General features: G+C 44.7%; 1 protein-coding gene across 3 annotated transcripts in view; it reads left to right on the top strand.

Annotated features, from left to right (window-relative positions):
• Window positions 1-19,612, top strand: part of DIS3L2 (DIS3 like 3'-5' exoribonuclease 2) — a 164,643-nt gene that overhangs the window by 63,836 nt on the left and 81,195 nt on the right. For all 3 annotated transcript variants that reach the window (XM_042878083.1, XM_042878085.1, XM_042878084.1), the window contains 3 exons: window positions 2,589-2,695; window positions 3,894-4,141; window positions 10,624-10,797. In XM_042878083.1, coding sequence (XP_042734017.1) covers window positions 2,589-2,695; window positions 3,894-4,141; window positions 10,624-10,797 — 529 coding nt within the window. The remainder of the gene's footprint in view (window positions 1-2,588; window positions 2,696-3,893; window positions 4,142-10,623; window positions 10,798-19,612) is intronic.

Genomic DNA, 19,612 nt, shown 5'->3' with positions numbered 1-19,612 from the left:
GATGATCCTAGAAGTCTTTTCCAACCTGTGTGATTCTATGAAGGCAGATGTGCAGTACTGTTGGACTGTGTTTAGGGGACTCGGGTGACAGATTTCTCACTGCCTTTGTTGTAAGGAAGCTGTGCTGCTGGTGGTAGACCTTTGAGCATTAGATGTAGCCCTGTTATCAGCAGAATGTTAACTTCAAAGGAAGCAGCTATGAGCTATCAAAAAGTCCACATCTTTTAGCCCCAAGAGTACAGAGCTTCTTGTGCATCTGTTTTCCTGTCCTTGGTTTCAAGAGTGTTGTCCAACAGTGAATGTATGTGTTGGCCTTTTAGATACTAGAGAAAGGTGGGAGGAATAAGTAGATGTCTGGGATTTACTTTCTTCTTTCTTTTCTGTTAATGTTGCAGATCTGACCCTCCTTCTGATGGAGTTTCTACTAACTCCAGGATTTTTTGGGAGGGCTGCTGTAACTGGAGAGACCCCTGAGGAAGGAGGTATTCTCCAGCCAGCCAAAGGCCCCTGGTTGATTTTGGCTGTGAAGGCAAGAGGCAGGCTCTGCCATGTGTCAGAGTGGGACTTCTTATGCCTTCTGGTACCTGTCCTGGGTTTGCATAGGCAGAAATACAGCAGTCCTGCCTGTTCTTTGTCCCAGGTGAAGGACCTGCTGGTGATCCATTTGCTGGGCTCTAAGTGACAGCCCCTGCTGGTGGTTCTGTGCTTTTCTATGTGTGCATGTGATACCTTCCAAGGACGCTGCTGCTGGCTCCTTTTCTTCCTGCTTTTGTGAAAAAATGCAAGCAGCTTTTTAGAGAAATTGGAATTGGAAGGAAAAGTGGAAATAAGTCAGCGTTAATAGGGACGTATTCGTCGAGCATGGTGCTCTTCTCATTCTTGTCTGATGTGCCTCAGGTCAGTGCTGTCATTCTGCTATGCTGGGGAAGCAATGAGTGCAAATCTTGCTTTTTCCAGACACGTGTAGGTCTGGTTCCTCTTCCATCCAGCATGTGCTGTGTGGTGGCAGAGTTCACTCCAGCAAAGCACTGAGCTTGCGTCAGGTGTGCCTGCACAGCTGGCCTTGGAAGGCTACCAAGCTCCCCTTGCCCTCCCTGCCTGCCAATTTTTCCTTGTCTCGGACCGTCCCGTTCTTTGTCCAAGTTGTCTTTACGGTTGGCACACCATAAACCCTTTCCTATTAACTGATGGCTTGAAAATTTTTAAGAATGGCTCCTTGCTTTTATTCTTTGCTGACCAATTTCCTGGTCCAGCCTCTAGCTGACAGCGATCTTAGAGGAGAAAAGCAATGAGGTGTGTAACTTGAATATCTCCAGTTTTTAAACTGTGTAAAATGATCCCAGCGGGTTTTTTCCCAACTTGTTCATAACCGTGAGGTTCCATGGGGGATTTATCCCTCAGTAACCCTTGTTGTGGCAAACCCGAGTTCATCCAGCAAAAGTGAGGGAGAATCATAGAGTCACTGCGGTTGGAAAAGACCTGTAGGATCATCTAGGATCATGTAATACAACTACCACCAATGCTGCCCACTGACCACGTCTCTGCCACATTCTCATGGTTCTTGAACACCTGCAGGAACGGTGACTCCACCGCTCCCTGGGCAGCCTGTGCCAGTGCATCACCACTCTTTATGGGAAGCATTTTTCCCGAATATCCAAGCTGAATGTCCCCTGGCACAACCTGAGGCCATTCTCTGTCATCCTGTCGCTGTTACGTGCAAGAAGAGGCCGAACCCCACCTCGCCACAACCTCTTTCCAGGGAGTTGTAGAGAGCAATAAGGTCTCTCCCGAGCCTCCTTCAGACAACAACCACGTCCTAAAGCTGCTGTCAGACCAGTAGCCACGGGCTCTCAGCATCCATTTGGCTCGCAGGGCACTGCTCCAAGCCGTCTCGATGGCAAGGATTGCGTTGGCTGTTTGTAAATACAAAAAGCATTGGCGTGCTGGCTGCCTGTAACAGATACTTTCATTGTGAAAATTGTGAACTGGAATTTAGCTGTCAGTTGATTTAAATACTCTTGGCATCTGGTGAAGGAGTTTCAAGGGGAAGGAGCGTGGCTGTTTGTCATACGCAGCAATTACTTTCATAAGGCTCTTTAATAATCCTGGTCTGCAGCCGAAGAGGGTCAGCTTAGTAGATGTGGTTTCAATGTCTAAGATAAACATGTGTTTTATAACCTTGCATAACATTTGTTAAGGAAATTAAATATTAAATGAATGTATGTACTTAGAGGACTGTTTATATAATGTTAATGACTCCAACTAAGTAGTGCCAGGAAATTAATGTATTTCTTAGTATTTAAGAAATAGTGTGTTTTGCACCATTTTGTTTATTATGGCTGATAAAATTGTACTTGTAAAGTTTGGATTTGTTTTGACTTTTGTTGTTTTTCAGCAGATCTCCATGGTAAGTGAGCATATACCTGCTTTCTTTTGTAGTCTGGAGAAATAAAGTTGCTTAATACTTGGCTATGCAAGCACTTTCAGATGCATCAGCACTCCTTTCAGATAAGTCTAATTCATGCACCTCACATTGTATTTTGATGGAAACATGCTACAGTAACGGCTGTGTTTCTCGTTTGTTGCAGTGAAAGCTGGTGGGATGGGTGCTGTGCACAGAACAAAACCAGAGGAGGTACCCAAGGTGAACGATCCCAGGCTCCTCCCAGATAAGTTCCTTCAGAGGACAGCTAAGGTAAGTCCACAGAAAGTGGCAGCATGAGTGTGCTTCCAGAGGCTGAAGGAGGACCAGCATTGGCTTCCCTCTAGCCTCCATTTGTTGATCTTTGAATAAACATTCCCTGTTTCAAAGAGAGTAATTGTCCGATCTGATAAAACTCAAGTGTTTTGTTATTTTTTCCAATTATGCTAGTTTAAATTCCCTTTCTTTGTTAGGCAAAATTATTTAACAAGAATCAGAAAAAAAAAAAAGAAAAAAAAAGAATTGGATACTAGTATGTGTGTCAGAATATCCAGAGTTGTCAGAATTAATACTTAAAGACTTTGGAAGGGCTGTTAGTGCTGTTGGTTCAAGACTTGAGCCAATCTTCGGATGTCAAGAGACTGGTGGGGCAGGCTGGGTCAGGTCTTTTCCACGTCTTGTGCTTTCCTGTGCAGCCTCTCATTCTGGTCCCCGTTCTGGGCTGTGCTGCCCACTGGTCTCCTCCAGCGTGGCAGTTGCAGTGTTCAGAATCACACAGAGGTGCAGCTTCTGAAACCTTCAGGAAGGACTTGTCTGTATAAGTTTAGGAAATCAGCTATAGTATTTCTGTTATCCAGTTGATTTATTATTGTCTACAAAAATACAGCCTGGATGAACACCTCTCTGGAACAATTATTTAATGATATTGTAATTTATTATTCTTTTCAAAGCAGTCTTGTATAAAGGTAAAATAACCCCTAACTTCAGAAAGCACAGAGAGGAGAGAACTGCCAAATTCCCCACAGCACATCCTTTCCTGTGGTTAGCATTGGATCTGCCAGAGGCACCGTTTTTGAACTGGCCTGTTCTGCACTGAATGTCAAAATCGCAGGCTGAGGATACAAATGAAAGATCTAACAGGAGTTGCTTGTATGTTGTGGCTAATTCCCTGCATTTGGAAGCATCTGCTTCATGTCTGGTTTTGTTCTGTAATCAAGAAAATCGCTGTAGAGAGCTAGCACTTGGAAGGCACATAGCTTATCTATAGCCATCAGCAAGATGGCAAGGAAAATACACTGTAAATAGGTGCTCAGTTTGAAAATGCACACAAAAACATATGCATACGAAAATATAGGATATAGGCGTTGTGATTTTTCCAAGGTATTCTGCTGAGCCTCTGCGTACCCCTATTCTGCTGCAGAAAATAAGTTTATCTGAAGGTATTGACTGTAGAAAACCTTGCCTCTTGCAGGTGGTCTATATTTTGGAAAAGAAGCATTCTCGAGCAGCTACAGGCTTCATCAAGCTTCTGGCAGACAAGAACAGTGAGCTCTTCAAGAAGTGTGCCATGTTCTCACCTGTGGACCATAGAGTGCCCAGGGCCTACGTGTCTTTGGCTGATTGCCCCTCAGACTTTGTGGCCAGACCCGAGGACTATTCAAATATGCTCTTCATTTGTCGCATAGTGGATTGGAAAGAAGACAGCAACTTTGCATCAGGGTATGTGGCTGCTAGTGAAAGCAGAGATAAATGAGATTCACTTATTTTGATGTATGCAATAAGGATGTGAATCTGTTATCTGCCCAGGGAGGTTGTGGATGCCTCATCCCTGGAGGTGACCAAGGCTGGGTTGGATGGGATCCTGAACAGCCTGGTCATATATTCAGTGTGGAGGTTGATGGCCCTGTCTGTTGAAGGGAGGTTGGAGATTCATGATCCTTGAGGTCCCTTCCAACTCAGGTGATTCTGTGACTAACAGGATACTTGCCTTGCATACCTCCTATGGCCTAGTGGAGAAATTCAGATGAGGCTAACGACTGCTCACTGCCAGTTATCTCTCATGGCAATATAATATTAATGTCTTTTGGTGCTTGCTCTGACTTGCTGAGATATCACAGCATTAATGAGTGTGCAGTCCTTGCTCAAATAGCTTACAGTCTAGAGAGAACACGCATGGGTCCATAGCCCGACCAGCACAAGCACTGCAGGGTGCTAGACTGGACATCTTTCAGCCTGTTATCTACCAATGTAAGAAAAGTGCAAAGTGTGTAAGCAAATTCACTTCTGCCAGAGGATGAAGGTCAGTAGCTGTGGGGCTCGTCTTTGGTTTTCTTTTAAGTAGAAAGAAGTCACAACTGTTGCGATATTTAAAGTTGCATTGCTTCAGGGAAGAATGCTAGAAATCACAAAAGGATTCATTGACATTTGAAACATGAGATTGATGTTACACTGTGCTTTTTAGGAGGCACTGTAAGGCCATTGCTGCCCAGAGTTCAAATCAGAGGTGTTATTGTGAAGATTTTAAGCCAGTGTTGTTCACATGGTCTGTGAAGAGCTGGATCCAGACTGCAAGTTCATCTTACCTCTCCCTGGTGAAGACCTTGTAGTCCTTAGCATTTTTGTTTTTTCTTGGGAACTGCTGCAGTGCACTAAGCACCCACCTGGAGCAACCACACTGTTTCCTATTGAGTGGGCCTTAATAAGTAGTGGTGGGCACTGATAAATCTGTTCAGTCATCTTGGGAAAAATGGAGTAGTCCTCATTTAGTTGGTAATGTAGAGTAGGTAGCTTTGACACATGGAAACGATGTGGCCAAATGTTGAAGGTGATTGGGATCTGGATGTAGTCTGGAATATGTACAGTAGTGGGAGTTGGGTGGGCATAAAGCCACTTTCTCTTCCTCTTGCAGACCTGTTCTGATGGAGCACTGGGACGTTTTTAGAGTTCTCAGCTCAAACTCCTTGTAAAACTGAAAACTTGCATCAAAACTTTTGTTCTGAAATGTGCTGGCACAGACCTGTCAGCCCTAAAACTAAAAGCAACTGAAGTCCCTTTTGCCCTGTGGATTTTTTTCTATTTTCCAAAGTTTATTATCAGTTATGGCTGCTTTGTAACAGCAAGTTTCAGATGTGCTTCTTGAGAGACACATGAGCAGTTGGGTCACTCTGTATTTTAATGCTAAACTGTTGTGTGTGAACTGAAGTGGCCTCCCTTTGAACTTCACTATGACTAAGTTGCTTGTTGGCAGGAGAGGTTTTTTTTGTCTTTGACTCCAACAGAGAAAAGACTGGAGGGTGATTGTGCTGCTTGGTATCGTGTCCCAAACAACCAAAACGAATTAGGAGGATGGGCTAATGTCTTTTTTTGGGAGGGGGCTAATGCATTTTTCTTTAATTGTGCTTCTGACAGCATTGCATATTCTCATCTGGATATTTTGGTAGTTTCCAAGATGTGTAAAGGGTGTTGTCAGGAAAGAAAACTTCCACGATTGTCTTCATACATAATCGTTTCCTCTGCGACTCAGTTGCACTTCATTAAGTTCCTTGTGGAGATGGGAGCGTAAAACCTTGTGACCCATTTTGTTTTTAACTATAAATACATGTTTGCTTAGAGAGTGCAATTCAAGGAAACCTCTTGAAAGTCCCAAAAGTTCCTGTTTCTTTTGGAGCACGTTGATAAGCTGGCTATCTTGCTAGCTGAGCCTGCACCTGAAAGAGATGAGCAGCTGAGCAGCAACTCACTGCACGCTTGGTTTTCTGAACTTGCTTGGCCAGGTGACTAGTAAAGGAAGCTGAATGTCCAACCTTGGTTTTGTTGACTGGAGACTTGTCACTACATCCTTCTGTGTCTGTATCTTCTTTAACACAGGCTCAGCTAATGTGGGGCCATTAGTTTTACAGCTATATAGAGTTTTACAGCTAGCAGTCAGGTTTTCCTTCCTGCTCTTGTCATCCCTTGTGGCACTGTCATGCTGCTTGGCCTCAGATACTTCTTTCCACCACAGCCTGCTCTAGGGGAGTTGAGGAAACAAGCTGCTCATAGCTCTAGGCATAGTCCCTGCTGAGGCAGTGCACCCCTTCTGTCCACAGACTTCATGATACGCCTTTGGCAGAACTGCCATCGTTCTGAAGATGTCTGGACAGAAGACCTGTGGATCTTCTTAATGCACCACGCAAGTCTGCTGGAAGTACAAGGAAAAAACCCCCTGTGAGGCTGACAGTAATTTCTTCTGGATGTCTTAACGTGTTTTCAGCCACTTTTTGTCATGCAGTTGAACTCCTGCAGGCTGGTTGTGCACCTTCATCAGCTTTCCTTTTCCCTTGGGAAGCTTGGTGCTGTGTTTGGAGTTCACAGGATGTCCTGATCTTCCTGGGGACCACACTGGGATGGCCCAGCTGAGGGCCTGCTGGTGGCATTGGTCAACCAGAGTGGTCACCTGCCTAGCAGGAAACCCGGCAGCCCCTGGAGGTCCCCTTGGGGAGGGGGTGCGTTTCTGTGTCGTGATTGCCACCTGGTGGTCACCACTGAGACACGGTCCCCTCTGAAGGCCACCTTGTGTCACCCTGACTGCTGGAAGGAGCAGGGAGGACCCAACAGCTCCACATCTCACTGGTGATGCTGCGAATGCATGCTGCCGTACTCCTTTCTGCATGTGATGTGATTTTACTGTGGCAGTGAAATGCCATTTCACTGAACCTGCTTCAGGTCGCAGATAAAGCAAAACAGCTACAGAATATTCTCCTGTTTCAGGTCATTATTACAAGTACTGCTGTGAACAGTTGTTTCCTGCAGACCTCTTATCAGCGATGAAATCTAAGGCTGTTTGGAGCATTAGTTGAGGCATCCCTGCATGTTTGGAGATGGTTAAGGGTGGAGTCTTTACTTTTTGCCACCACAGTATGATGATGAATAAAACTATTGAAAAAGAATAGGAAATTTTGCATTTGTAGTTTTTCATCAAAGTGGTGTGTAGTTACTGATGTGGAGGGTGTTCAGGAGGCTGGAGCATTCCTGCTGTGAAGAGGGGCTGAGAGAGCTGGGGTTGTTTAGCCTGGAGGAGAGAAGGCTCTGGGGAGACCTCACTGCAACCTTCCCATACTCAAAGGGGCCTATTGGAAAAACTGTGACAGGATAAAGGGTAATGGTGTTTTAAAATGAAAACAGCATGGTTTAAATTAGATAGAAGGAAGAAATACTTTACTCAGAGGATGGTGAGGTTCTGGGCACAGGCTGCCCAGAAAAAAGTTGCCCCGTCCCTGGAGGAGCTCAAGGCCAGGCTGGATTGGATTTTGGTCAGCCTGATCTGGTGGGAGATGTCCCTGCCCATGGCAGGGGGTTGGAACTATATGGCCTTACTAGGACCTTTCCAGCTCAAACCATCCAGTGATTCTGCTGCTGCTGAAAGAAACCCTCTGTATAGAATGGCTGTGGGTATCTCTGCTCTAGGGGGAGACTGAGAACGACTATGAAGTCCCTGGGGAAGTTACTGACTTCATCTGGGAGCCTGCCTGGCTTTCTAAAAGAAACAAGCCTTGTGTAATTATGCATGGTCTTTTTTGGAGAGCTCTTATCATGTAACCTTTGACAACACTGGATGGTTTTGGCTGAGTCTGGGGGATGGAGAGGGTTCCAATGTACGTTTGTGGAAATGGCTGGCTGAATAGATTTGATCAGCATCCTTGTGAAGGGGCAGATGGCAGCGGGAGTGTGACTGCCTCAGGCATGCAGTTGTGGGAGATGAGGCCATGGTGAGTCGGCAGCTCGGAGCAGCTCAGTGAGCTTGGAGCCATGGCTGGCCTCCCCACACCCGACTGCACCACGTTGCCATCAGTGCTTTCCCTGGCTGCTGCTACCTGGGCCCGACGTCAACACGAGGGCATTAAAGCAGCCCCCCAGGCTGTTCTAATGCTCTCCCATCAACGTCACAGGCAACGTCTGATTCATTTTTCACCTTCTAACATTTGGAGAAAGAAAAAACATGCGAGCCTGGGGTGCCACAGATGCCGTGACCGCTGCTGGGCCCTGTGCCTGTTGTTGTTTATAAGCCTCTTGAACTACTCTTGCTACCCTCGGTGGCTGCAGAGCCCATGAGTGAGCCTGGCTGTTACTCCGGGGCCATTGGTGATCCTATATGCGTTACCTTTGATCACATGCTGTCCTGTCAGATTTTGCTCTGATGCAAGTCATCATGTCTGTGTGACTGTAGCATGGCCCCAATTAAAGCCACTTGTACAGTTTTTGTTTCAAGGTACTTGGGAAATGTTCCCTGGAACACCGTAAATCAAATGTTAATTACTATTAAAAAATATTAGTCCTATATCAGACCTCTGGGTAAACTCCTTATGGTTCCTAATCTAATTTCAGTAAACGGATCAAGAAAACATGGGTTTCAAAACTGAGCTGGAAAGCACTCTGGCATTAAAAGGTGCTTTCCATTACTTATAGTGTGGCCCTCCAGCAACCCTCCTGCTTGCTGCCCTTCTGAGGAAAGGGGCACCCGAGACTTAAGCTCTTGCCCTTTCTTTTTGGTAGGGCAGCGTGTCCTTTTTCCTCTTCTTTTTTAAAACTTCTGTCTATCCACCTGGTCAGGGAAGTTGTCTGGGTCAAGGTACTTCTTCCTGTGCTTTATGGAGTTGGGTGCAAGGTTTGAGCATAGATTCCGAGGGCCAGCAGACCCATAGACCCATCCCTGTGAAGTCTCCCAGCTGCACATTAGATCCTGGAAATGAAGTAGTGATTTCTCTGGTTTATTGTTACTGCTGAGAGAGGAGGAGATAAAACTGATGCCTCGTTTATTTACATTAAAATAAAGATCAGACTGGGACCAAGCTGCAGAAGTGGAGAATTAAGCCTCAATGCCAAATGCGCACGTATTTCTGCCATAGAGTTTGCACATAAAATTGAAACAATGGAGGGAAATATCTTTTATCCTTGTTTTCATTTTTATTTTAAAGCTAGGCAATGTGAACTCTACAATTTACCACACCACGAGGCGCACAATCCTTTTCAGTGTATTACACACTGTGACAGGTTTATTACGCAGCCCTTCCCGTTGTGGAGAGGGAGCTCTGCTCCCATAAGGAAGATGGGCTTGCTTGCACTGCACGGATGGGGTTTGTTCTGTGGGTTTATGGCACGTTTGAAGCACCGAGAGCATCTTGCTAGTCCAAATGACAAGTACGCTGCTTTGGCCCAGATTTTGAAAATCCATTAGTGCCTGTTCTCTCTCATTAGAATTAAAGCAGAAGGATCAATACTGTTATTGTGTATTTTATGCAGTGGAAAAACACGTATTAGAGTGGCTGTATTTGCACTGTGTTATTACCCCTCTCTTTTGTGTCATATTTTGATGGATTTGCCTTAATTTCAGTTGTAATTTTCTTGGACCGGCAGTGTTATCTCTATTGTCTGTGATGTTCCATTCACCCTAATGGCAGTTCATTTAAAAAATAATATATATATATATATATATATATGTATATTTGCCTCTGTGTACTATAGAGCATTCTAGGGATGAGAAAGGAGAGGAGAGGCACTGTGGGGACTTTGATTCTCCTGTAATATTTGTAAGCAGACAGGGAGACAGCAATTCCCCCCTCCCTTGGAACCCCACTTGGTGCACTGCATCCGGAACCAAGCACTTGTTTGACACCAGAGCTCTGAACGAATGTGCCATGGGGTTTGCAGTAGGACAGATGGAAATTTGCTCTAAGTGTAATAGAGCAGCCGCCTCATCCACACGTGCAGATTACTGCAGCAAAGGCTATTAGCGTGTGGGACAAGTTCCCTTGTCTATGATTTGCTTCTAGATCGTGGTTCTGAGATCTGTGTCGCCAGCAGAGGAGGAACAAACTAGTAGGAGCACATGGGTTCTGAAGGGAGCCTGGGCAATGAATGGAGAGGCAATCTGTGGGCACATCTGTTCTTGCAGGCCCTTGTAAGAAAGGCAGTAAGGGCTCTTTGCACCTCTGCTTTATGGGGCAGCAGTTTGCCCAGGTAGGGAGGTGTGTATCTCTGGGATGGAGAGAGCTGTGCGGAGCATCCCAGCAGCTCAGCTGTCTTCTGCAGAGCTGCCCAGGATCAGGTGGGATCTTACTTTCCGTTTCAGGTTGTGGGGCTGAATCACTTTTTAAAGTAATAAGGGGAGGAAGGCGGATCTCAAGGGAAGAAGCTTTTGCAACCCTTTCTGTCTTTTTTTGCAGGCAGTTGGCCAAAAGTCTTGGTCAGGCGGGGGAAATCGAGCCGGAAACGGAAGGAATCCTGACAGAGTATGGCGTGGATTTCTCTGACTTTTCCCCTGAAGCCCTGGAATGCCTTCCCCAAAGCCTGCCTTGGGTTATCTCACCGGGAGAGATGGCCAAAAGGAGAGATTTAAGGTAATGACAAAAAGCCTGGTCTGTCGCTCCTCCTCAGGTTGGTGCAGCATTGCTTTGTTTTTGTTTTGTTTTGATTTCATCGCATTCTGAAAAGGCTCTGATGTTGTTACAGGTAGCATGTTACACGTTACCTTTGCTAATGTAGAAAGAAACTGCTTTTGAAAGTGCCTACAGACCCAAAAGACAAGTTATTTGAAGAAGTGTTTGTGAGGCAAAGTAGGCTTTTTCTCAAAAGAACTATTGAAAACTGAAAATTTGGTGTTTGGCACCTAATCTGAAAGCTTTATGTTTTTGTCTGGAATGTATTACGTATTTTAAGGGTAGTTTTATTGCAGAGATTTTCTGAATGCTTGGCAGATCAAATTATCTTGGACATTGTTACTTTGAAACTTAAGCACAGGTAGAGACTGTCCTATGTTTTCCTGTCTAGTCTCAGCGTTCTTCTGCTTTGAAGAACTGGTGTCATGGGGAGTTTGTGGCGGCTCTTGGTCAGGTTAGCAGCTGGCAAATGCATTCTCTCCCTGTAGCCTGGCAGCTTCATGCTGTCCACCCACTCACGTTGCTCATCCCTGCAACTTTGTGTTGCTCCCTTCTACCAGCTTTGGGGAGCTCTGCAGTCTGTTAGGTGATAGACATTCTGATCTTGGTGGTCTGCCTAAATGTAGCAGGCAGAACTTTCTAGACTTCACTAGTAAAGATATAAAGACAAAAGAAGAGTAGTTTGAGACCTCGATTTGCAATAAAGGAAAGAAGCTGCATGAAAGCAAAACAGTACTTGTATTACTAAGATGATAGGATGTGTTCCACTCCCACATCTGTTGTGCTTGAGCATCCTGTCTCTCTTGGGAGGTCTCACTGTGTGGTGGGTAACAGATTCAGTGGCTCAGTGTGCTGTTGCTTTCTTGCCTATCACTGAGGTGAAGCAGACCCACAAGTCTGATTCTTCAAGATACCACCTGCAGTAGTAGAAGCTGCTCTCTCTCTTAGTCTGTTACTGGCATGAAAGCTAGCAATTGGAGAGGGATAAGCTGATGAACTGCACCCATTTGTATCTGTGCTCCAACTCCAGATGTTACTTTGGATTTAATCCTGCACTGCAGCCTGTGACCTTCGTGCTGCTTCAGCTTCACTGGCTCTCAGTTGCTCTACAGTGGGATAGTTTGGGGGAGGACTGCACTTCTGTTTGACCTGTGGTAGCACTCAGGTACCAGATCCACACTGTAGACTTCAACTAGCTTAAAAAAACCAAAAGATGCTGAAACCTGCAGTTGAGAAGTCACTGGAAAGTGATTATTTTTATATTCTTGACTACATTTCAGTAGCATTCTCTGCTTCTTCTGACCAAGTTCCTTCAAGCAAATAAAGAGCTTGACTTGTCTACAGTCAGACAGTCATTTTTGGAAACAAGCTCCAAGTGGATTTCTTGATTTTATTGCTGAATTATTGCACTGGGACTTATCAAGGTGATAACAGTTTTGCAGTTAAGCCATTTAAATCCCTCTCTGCCCCTTCCTGACCATAGTGCACGCTACAAAGAAGATTTCCTTTTGATCCTCTCAAATATAAACATTTAACAGTCAAGGTTTTTAAGACAATTATTTGAGCTTAATTTACTAATCCTTTTAATGTCAACTAGCACACTGCTGACTAACTAGTCTGTAGTCTAAACACGAAGATAGCACGAGACTTTTGGTTATAACTAGGCACCTGACCTGGGCAAACCCATCTGCTGAGGCTGAGTGAGATGGACAGATATCTTGTCCATGCCATCTTGTAAATGTGTTCCTTATCTTCCTGCAACTACTTCAGTTTTACAGAAAGCATCTTCTTGCCATACGTAGTCTGGATTGCAGCTGTGATCTCACCTAGACAGCCTGTGCAGAATTGCTTCCAGGAGGTTTTTCTTCTCGTTTCTTCAGCAATGGCTCACAAAGAAAGCTTTACATAATATTTTTATAGTACTTAAGGCTGAGACGATCCAAGATTCAACTCTCTGCCAATCATGCAGTTTCATCGTGGACAGCTGCTTTTTTACCTGCATGATTTTATCTAACTGTGAAATGAGGCAAGTATTTAATGAGCACTCCCAGCTTAATTGTTTGTAAGTAGCACTGAAAGCTAATGAAAGGCACTAGGCAAATGTTAGGTACTAGCATTGCTTATTGCAATTGTATTTTACAGAGGGCATGATGTTTTGTAAAGTATCACAATTCGTGGTTGAAGAAACTTCCCTTCCAGAGACATTAAATGTGTTAATACGAACAGGACCAGAGTGCTTTCTATTATTCAGGGGGATGGAAATTGATATTTTTTCATTGAAGCTTGAGGAGCGATCTTTTGTTTTTGGAGCAACATCAGAGGATTAGCATTATACAGACAGATTTTGGTGGGTGCAAAGTTTCAACCATTCTCCCATCTTTTCTATCATGCAATCATCATTTCCTTGTTTGCTTTGCTTTCTACTCAGCGTTTCAGTGGTACACAGCCCTGTGCCCAGAAAAGGGTCAGGGCAGAGCAGGAAATGCAAATCTCTGGGGTAGATGCAGCAGACAGAGCACCGGAGGAGTCCGTTTGAAAAGGTGTAGCCAAGAATCTAAGAAACACAAAAGCTATTTATTTCTACGCCTTGTTCCAAATGTTTCTAATTTCATTCATATCTTTTTGTTTCCTTCTTAACTGGGACGAGAAACTAAAGCCAGGAAAGTCCGATCAGAGTGGGAAACGAAAACCTAAATATTGGAGAGAGAAAAAAGGCCGTTCTGTGCAAAGCAGTTCTGCCTTTTGCATGTCTCCCATTGTTGGTGTTACTGTGGAAAATGTATAACATCACTCTTTTGGAAAGCACTAGAGCCTGTTCAAGTGGAGATGGTTTATATAGTCAAACATGGAAGAACTTGAAGATATCTATTTCTTTACCATTTGCCTAATAACAAGTGAGCCTGTTGACCTCTGCTGGACTATTACAAATGTGAAACTTGGCACTCAAAATTGCTTGCTCTAAATTTTCCAGTTGCTTTCTCTTTTTCCATTTGATGTCATCCTGCCAACTAGTGATTTTATTATTATAAACAGGACATTGTATTCACTTTTAAGAAGAAATATGAACCTGAAGGTAAAATTACAAACTGCAGTTTCTCAGCTGGCAAAATACAAAACAATGAGCTAAAAATACTGAGCAGAGAAGGGGTGCTGTGGCAAGAAACTCTGAAATATCTGCAAGATGGATGTGATCTGGAGAGCAGAAACTGATGGACTTCAAATGAAAAGCTCTGTACTCATGAGAATCTCTAATGTTGACATCAGAAGGGATCTCTGGAGATCGTGTACTCCAGCTCCTCTGGTGAACGAGAGCAGGACTCAGGGCTGCTGATATTGGATATCTCCAGAGATGGAGGTTCAATCACCTCTCTGAACAACCTGTTCTGGGGCCTGATCACCTTCACTGGCTTTTGTTTCATTTATCATATTTTCTTTAATCTTTCCATTGAACCCTAGATAGCTTGAGAACAGAGTCTGGCTTGGTCACCTTTATTTCTGCACATCAGTATTTCCTGACATTGATAAGATGTCCCCACCTGAGCTGAGCTTTCTCCTTTTGAGGCCAAACAGTCCCAGCCCTCAGCCTGTCCGTGTAGGTTATGCACTCCCATACCTTACGTCATTGAAGTCCTTCAGCAAACATGCTTTGGTATGTTACTGGTAAACCCAATGTTAGACACAGCACTTGAATTGTGGTCTCACCAGTGTCCAGTAGAAGGGAAGAACTGAAGGATTGCATCCCTTGACCTGCTGGCAGTACTTCTTACTGCAGCCTAGGAGAGTGCTGGCCATTGCTGCAAGGGCATGCTGTTGGATCGTGTTCAACTTGCTGCCCACCAGGATCCCAGCCCCTTTATTGCCAAGCTGCTTTCCAACTAGTTGGCCCTCAGCTGTACTGGTGTGCAGTGTTATTCCTCTTCAGGAGCAGGACTTTGATTTTTCCATTGAGCTTCATGTGGTTCCCATTGACTCGCTGCTCTACTGAGATCTCTCTGAATGACAGCAAAACTGTCTGTTCCTCCTTTGAGAAGCATGAGTCTTTTTCAGCAGCCTCCTGGGGGCTGGAGAGCATCAGACTGGGGACAGCAAGGATCCACAGCATTGGTAGGGAGCAATTCATACTCACTTGCTTCCCTGCTAGGGCACGGCTAATGAGTTAATGAACTTTGCTCTTACAGGCAAAGAGCTCTGAGAGTACAACAAAGCTTTCAGCCGAAGTTTGCATCTTGGTATTTCAGTATGCTGTGACCTAAATTGCAACTGACCTAAAGCTCTCAAAATTACTAAAAGCGAAATTGTAATTTTGGCTGCCCATTCAGAAATGTAGCATCCTTTCTTTGGCTGATAAGGAAGGAACGGTAGAGATGCTCTGCTGGCTCTGTTCAGCTCTGGAGGGAAGCACTGTTCTTAGCACTGTTTGTAACGGGAAGGCACTGGCAATGGGACAGTACCTGCACTGTGGTTCTGCCCAGTGTTTCGTTCTGACTTGAGGTGTGGTGCAGCTAATAACAGGGATTAGCAGTGCTTATACTAAAGGTTTGACAGTGTGCTCTTTGCAGCGGTTGCCCAAGAAGATTATTGGCTGATAAAATGAGAGGTGATGGCAAAAAATGAAATACAGAAAATGGCAGCCTTGAGCAGAGCAAGGACTGGAGGAAAGCACTCGGTCTCTGAAAGATGCCTTTTCAAGGCAGGTGGAATACTTTAGCTTGAAATGAGTGCAAGTCAGATAAAACATCATTAAACAGCTTGTTTCCTGGAGATTTTCCACTACAAAAAGCTAGTGTTAAGTAGAGCAGGTCTTACTCAGCTATAATAGGATACGTGAAAATGCTCTGGTTTCTGATGGAAACTGAAAAATGGCTTGTTTAGCTAATGTATAAGCAACATTGCTACAGACCTGACTGTTATCTTGGCGTGGAGCAGAGACGCAAACAGGGCCAGATTATGATCTCTGCCCTGTCACTGGGCACTGAGCTGCTCTGTGACTAATTCAGTGCTCTCCAAAGGGAGATAGAAGGCACATGGAGGATTACTCAGTGGTGTCCAAGCATGTCAGATCTAGTCCCTCTCTAGCAGGATGGATTCCAGAAGAGACGGTGATGGCTGTGCCTGCTCTGGGTACTTCTGCTGCCCTTGGATCAGTGAGGAGAGCTAGCATTAGCTCCATGCTCACCCATTAGCCGAGTAAGTAAAACCGAATAAAACAGCGCTCCTGTCAGAGTGATGTGATTCAGCTCCTTGCTTCTGACGTTCAGTTGGCTTCTTCAGGTCCTCCGCTCTGTTTTCATAACATTTTCTACTACACTATAGCTACAGCAATTGTGGTGACACTGTTTTGTGCAGGATGATGCATGGTGTTTGCTGTCAGATGCTGCTGTTACCAGTGGCTGGTGTACACAGACGCGCTGGCAACTCCACTGCTGTTTTTCCTTACAGGAAAGCGCGTGTGGTCACTGGAAGTGCAGCTTCAAGCGGAATCAGTGGTGTGCAGTTGGACAGGGTTATTGTGTTCTCATATTGTACACCATCAAAACTGAGCTTGCTTAGTTAAGAGTCTGTTTTGCTGTGGAAAACAGTAATAACTTTTGCAACTGGGTTGTTATACATACGGTTTTGTTCCTGTCTGCCTGCCTGTTTTATGGAGAGAAGAACAGAGGGAGATGAGAGTTAAATCTTTAATCAGTTTGGGAACGTGTCCATTTCTTTCTGAGTTCTGCTGGATGACAAGGTGGGCTTTAACTGCATGTGATGAGCAGAAGAGAGTGCCCTCTCCTGTTGTGTTTATACGTGTAGGTGTTGCCAGATACTGCCACTTTCCCTGGTATCACAGTGCTTTGCTGGCACTGAGATGAAGGATCCAAGGCTTGGTATCGGGTGGTGTGTCAGTCTGTTGCTGTGGATGAAAAAAACAGAACTTCAGTAGGGGTATCCACACTGTGGCTGATCATTATAGAGAACAACATTTTCTTTCTGATTTCATTCTGATTCTGAAGACTAGGGGGACCTATTTCCACCTTCACAGAATCCGATGTTTGCATTTGAGTCTCATCTCAGTCCACCTTTCATATCTCTGCAGTGCTCTTTCCTTATCTGTGGCCTTTAGGAAATGAGTTTTCACATACAAATAAGAAATGGTGCCCGTAAGGCAGAACACCAGCCATTGTCCTCAATACGTGATTCCTGAGGTTACAGGAGAGAAGGGCACTTTTGTGCCCTTGTGCAACCAAGAAAATGGGAAGTAGAAATCACTTTTTACTCAAGATCTTTGCTCTAAGCTGTCCAGTGTCCAGATTGTGCTGTCTGACCTGATTGTTTTGGGTGATGGATCCTTGTTCCCAACTGATTCTTGGATCCTCACTCTCTAAAAAGACAGTAATGAACATGATATAGGTGGGAAGTGATGGAGGTGGTGAAGAGATGAGGCAATCTACAATAGGCCAACTGTGGTCTTCTGGGAGCTGAGGGACTGACTTGGAAGGGAGGATTAACCATTCAGTGTGTGTTTGCCAACAGTGAAACTGGAAATCTGTGAAAGATGTAGTACTGAACAGTTAAAATGTGTAGACCAAAAGGAAGTGAGAATCATTTATGGTGGTGGGAGGACACAAAGGGGTATTATGAGGACAAGTAAGGTGAAACAAAGAGGGAGACCTTTCCTGTCCAGCCTAAAATAGAATGTAGCTTTGAGTGCTAAAGAAAGTATTGGAAACTCCATCACTAAAGATGCTTCATACTATACCGGAGAAAGTCCTTGCAAATGTATTGTCAAGTGTAGCTCTGACCTATGAGGGTTTGATGACCTAATGTCTCTTCCATTTCTAGCTGTGTGCATCTATGATTAAAGTAGTTTATATAATGCAAGTGCATTTTCAATTACACTCCACCTTCTTGCGTGGGATAGTGGTGGTGCAGAGACCTCATTATGTTTGTGGCACAATTACAGCATGAGTTGTAGGAAGTATTGCTGGTGCTCGGTCTCCCTGACATTCTGATCTCTTTTATATATACATTGGCTTTTCAAACCGTTTAGTTACGTTACAAGACTGCAGTGCTCTTTTGGAGGCCATAAATATATGGAAGGAATAATTGATTCTGGTTCGGCAGTCCAGGGAGCAGTCCTTAGTGAAAATATAAATGTTTATGGTTGTAAAAGTTTAATTCATCGGGAGTCACTGTCAGCCGTTCTCTTGGACCGAGGTCTGTTCTCTGAACCAGAACAGGACGTTAGCTCAAGCATAAGCACAGAGAAATTAAAAAGAACAGGACGGGTTTGATGTACAAAGCCGGGCTTTTGGTGCGTTTTTATGCTGCGCTGGGTTTTTGTGGGGTTTGTGCAATTAGCCATCAGAGCAGGCAGTTTTGGCTTCCCGTTACTGTATAATTTCAGTGCGTTTTGAAATTCATGCACCATGCAAAAAGAGCTTTGTGCTGCGTGGAGTATTTCTGTCCATGTGTTCCAGTGCAGCCAGGGTGCCTTCAGAGATTTGTCAGGGTGCTTCTACTGCATGCGTGTGTTGTAATGTATTCCTTTTAAGCGTCTGTCTTGGAAGCAGCCGCTGGGGTTTTAAGTGAAATCTGCCAGCATCAAGTGTGACAAATGTGGTAGACACTCCACGTAATAGATGTCTTTGGGAGTGGGATGTCGAAATCTCTGAAAACGTTCAGGCACTGATTGTTCTCTGAAATTTCTGCCTGCAAAAGAGTACTTCACACCCGTGTGAGTGATGAACACGGGTGGAATTGGTCCCATGCTTGTTGGCGCTGTGTAGCAAACCTGTGCAGACAGCGTGGTCAAGTTGGGTTTACTAGTGATTGAAGAATGAGATTGATTTTTGTGGTTGCCATAACAATTGGACTGCTGTGTGAAAAAATGTTTATAGCTTTCACTGGAGTGAGTTGACAGCTCTAGAATGCCTATTTCCAAATTAAAACAACTGTTTCCAGCTCTGAAAAATGATGTATGTTTAACTTTTCCAAGGTAGAGCTCAGCGGGGTCTTAGAAATGACCTGAAGAGCTCAAAGATTCTTAAAGTGCCTCTGCTGCTTAATTTTAAAAAGCCAGCTTTGAGCCGGAGCTAATGAGGGAAAATCAGGATGCTGAGCTTTCCCTCCCACACAGCTATTGTGCACACTCACAAAGTGAAGAGAACAGGACAACCTAAAGAGTCCCTGGAAGAATGTAAATGCATAGCGAGTGTCTAGACATGCAGTCACTCTCACTGTAAATGTCTTAGCACTGACATATTCAAGTTTAAAGCAGACTTGCAGTGCCTGTACTTTAATAAACAAAACGATGGTCTGCCATCTCACCTCGAGCTGCAGCAGGCTGCATCCTCCATCCTCAGCCTTCCAAGGTGCCCAGAGAGCTGGTCTGCTTGCTTCTTTGTCTGGTAGGGAGAACATCTTGCTTCATCGAGGGTTTTCTCATGCTGCGTTGGGTACGTGCAGTTCTCCTAACTGCTATTTCACGGTTGCTTGCATTTGTTATAGCAGTGGAAATCTGGGCTCTGTATCGCTGCTGATAGGCTGCTGGTGGGAAGGCCATCCAGTTGTGCCTGGAGGGTTTGTGTGGCTGATTTGGTTTCTGTTGAGCTCCTCATCAGGCTGCTTTTGCAGAAGCCATCTTGATAATGTCCAAACTTTGCCGAGCTGCTGCCCATGCCAGGAACCCTGGCCCTAGCACAGCCTGAGGCTGCGGCTTGCAAATACAATGCTTCATCTTGGTCCAGGTAGACTTCCACTTGAGTGCTGGAGCACTGACCACTGGGATTGT

The sequence above is a fragment of the Lagopus leucura genome, unplaced genomic scaffold (genome assembly GCF_019238085.1).
Source record: "Lagopus leucura isolate 7727_CA_CO unplaced genomic scaffold, USGS_WTPT01 Super-Scaffold_100021, whole genome shotgun sequence".
NCBI lineage: Eukaryota > Metazoa > Chordata > Aves > Galliformes > Phasianidae > Lagopus > Lagopus leucura.
This window is presented reverse-complemented; position numbering and strand designations above follow the sequence as displayed.